This window comes from Rosa chinensis, chromosome 4 (assembly GCF_002994745.2).
Source record: "Rosa chinensis cultivar Old Blush chromosome 4, RchiOBHm-V2, whole genome shotgun sequence".
Lineage (NCBI taxonomy): Eukaryota > Viridiplantae > Streptophyta > Magnoliopsida > Rosales > Rosaceae > Rosa > Rosa chinensis.
Genome location: NC_037091.1, coordinates 62966266 through 62967680, shown reverse-complemented (window position 1 = coordinate 62967680; position 1415 = coordinate 62966266). Strand labels below are relative to the sequence as shown.

Here is a 1415-nt window from a genome sequence, read left to right as displayed (position 1 = left end):
TAACCAAAACACAAAAACGAGATCGATCATCTTATTTAGTAGCTAATACAAACTCAAAGCACAAGTAGCATATAGCAGTAGCATCAAGAACTAGCTAAATTAGGCCGGCATACAATATCACACAAGTCCTAGTCAGTCCTTAATAATTAGCTAGAATTCTGATTTACATGATGGCGCAAGCATGAGGATTCTCATCACTGAACATGGAGGTGTACTCGTCGTCCTGCACAGTAGAAACCGCCTGAGGTACGTTCCTGATGTAACCGGACGGTGCCTTCTTGTCATAAGCTCCGGCAACGTAAGGATAAGCAACGACGTTGTATGGAACGTAAGGCCAAATCTCAGCTCTCTTTCCGGTCCTCTTAACCCTCTTTAGCACCTTGTTTGGCTCCACATAATAACCTGTCACCGTCACCCGGCTTTGCTTTCTGTTCACTTCAACTTGCCTTGCACCTGACATCAATATATAATTAGTTACATCAATTAATTAAATAACACTAGATTAACAAGACCATTACCATGATAAGAAGGATGTACTGTACATTCCTGAATACGAAATCATATTTTTAAGAAGAAGATCTAGCTTCCTTGTTGAAACTTGCAGAGTAATAATGGAAATAACTAACAGCCTTTAGAGTTTCAGTGATTTCAAACAAAAGCTACAAAACTGACCAAAGAAAAAACAAAAGCCACAAAACTGACCAAAGAAAAAACAAAAGCTACAATATGCGTCAGCTTTTGGGGGACTGTGGGAGTAGTAGTGAACAAAAGAGGAAGATGGTCAAAGTAAAATTTATGTCTATTGTGATTCTCGATCTTTACGAGGAAATCTCAAAGAAGTTGGTAGAAATTAGAAAATCTGTCTTAATAACTCTTTCGTTTGAACTCATTAACGAAACAACTTACCTTCTGGCTCACTCCGAAGTATCATAGAAATCATAGGGACCGATTAGACTATATAAGCCAGTTATGTTTTTAGACTATATAAGCCAGTTATGTTTATACCATTAGAGAAAGTGAGGTTGATAGGCCTGATTTCAAATAGCAAGCTAGCTAGTAATACCTTTCATGTGAGAGACTGCATTCTTAACTCTCCTTTCACAGCCATCACAGTCCATTTTCACCTTGATGTCAACTGTCTGCAAATCAGAAAAGAAGAGAGAGATATCAGAGATCAGGATCAAAGAGAAAAATAAATACTTACTAAAGAGAGGGATTAACTAATCAATGAACATGCATGAGGTATATACCTGCATTGGCTTTCGTTTCTTTCTGAGTCTGGAACGACTCACTGTGAAATAGTCTGATAGAGAGTCTAGAACGCCCATTGATCCTCTTTTGAGTACTCTGGAGATAGAGAATGAGGACAGTCTGTTTCTTAATTTGTGAGACTTGGTCTTCCTCTATGCCTATAT

At 38.2% G+C, this 1415-nt stretch overlaps 1 protein-coding gene across 1 annotated transcript; it reads right to left on the bottom strand.

Moving 5' to 3' along the window:
• On the bottom strand, positions 1-1415 carry LOC112200458 (heavy metal-associated isoprenylated plant protein 20). Its single transcript, XM_024341489.2, has 3 exons — positions 1251-1415; positions 1064-1139; positions 1-453 (listed from the first exon to the last, which is right to left on the bottom strand). The coding sequence occupies exons 1-3, from the start codon at positions 1326-1328 to the stop codon at positions 164-166; spliced, it is 444 nt and encodes a 147-aa protein (XP_024197257.1). The 5' UTR covers positions 1329-1415; the 3' UTR covers positions 1-163.

Excerpts from the sequence above, each read along its gene's own strand:
- LOC112200458 (XM_024341489.2), bottom strand. The coding sequence starts at position 1,328 with ATGGGCGTTCTAGACTCTCTATCAGACTATTTCACAGTGAGTCGTTCC. Across the intron at positions 1,140-1,250 it reads AGAAACGAAAGCCAATGCAG|ACAGTTGACATCAAGGTGAA; the intron begins GTATATACCTCA and ends TCTGATTTGCAG. Across the intron at positions 454-1,063 it reads TGCAGTCTCTCACATGAAAG|GTGCAAGGCAAGTTGAAGTG; the intron begins GTATTACTAGCT and ends TATTGATGTCAG.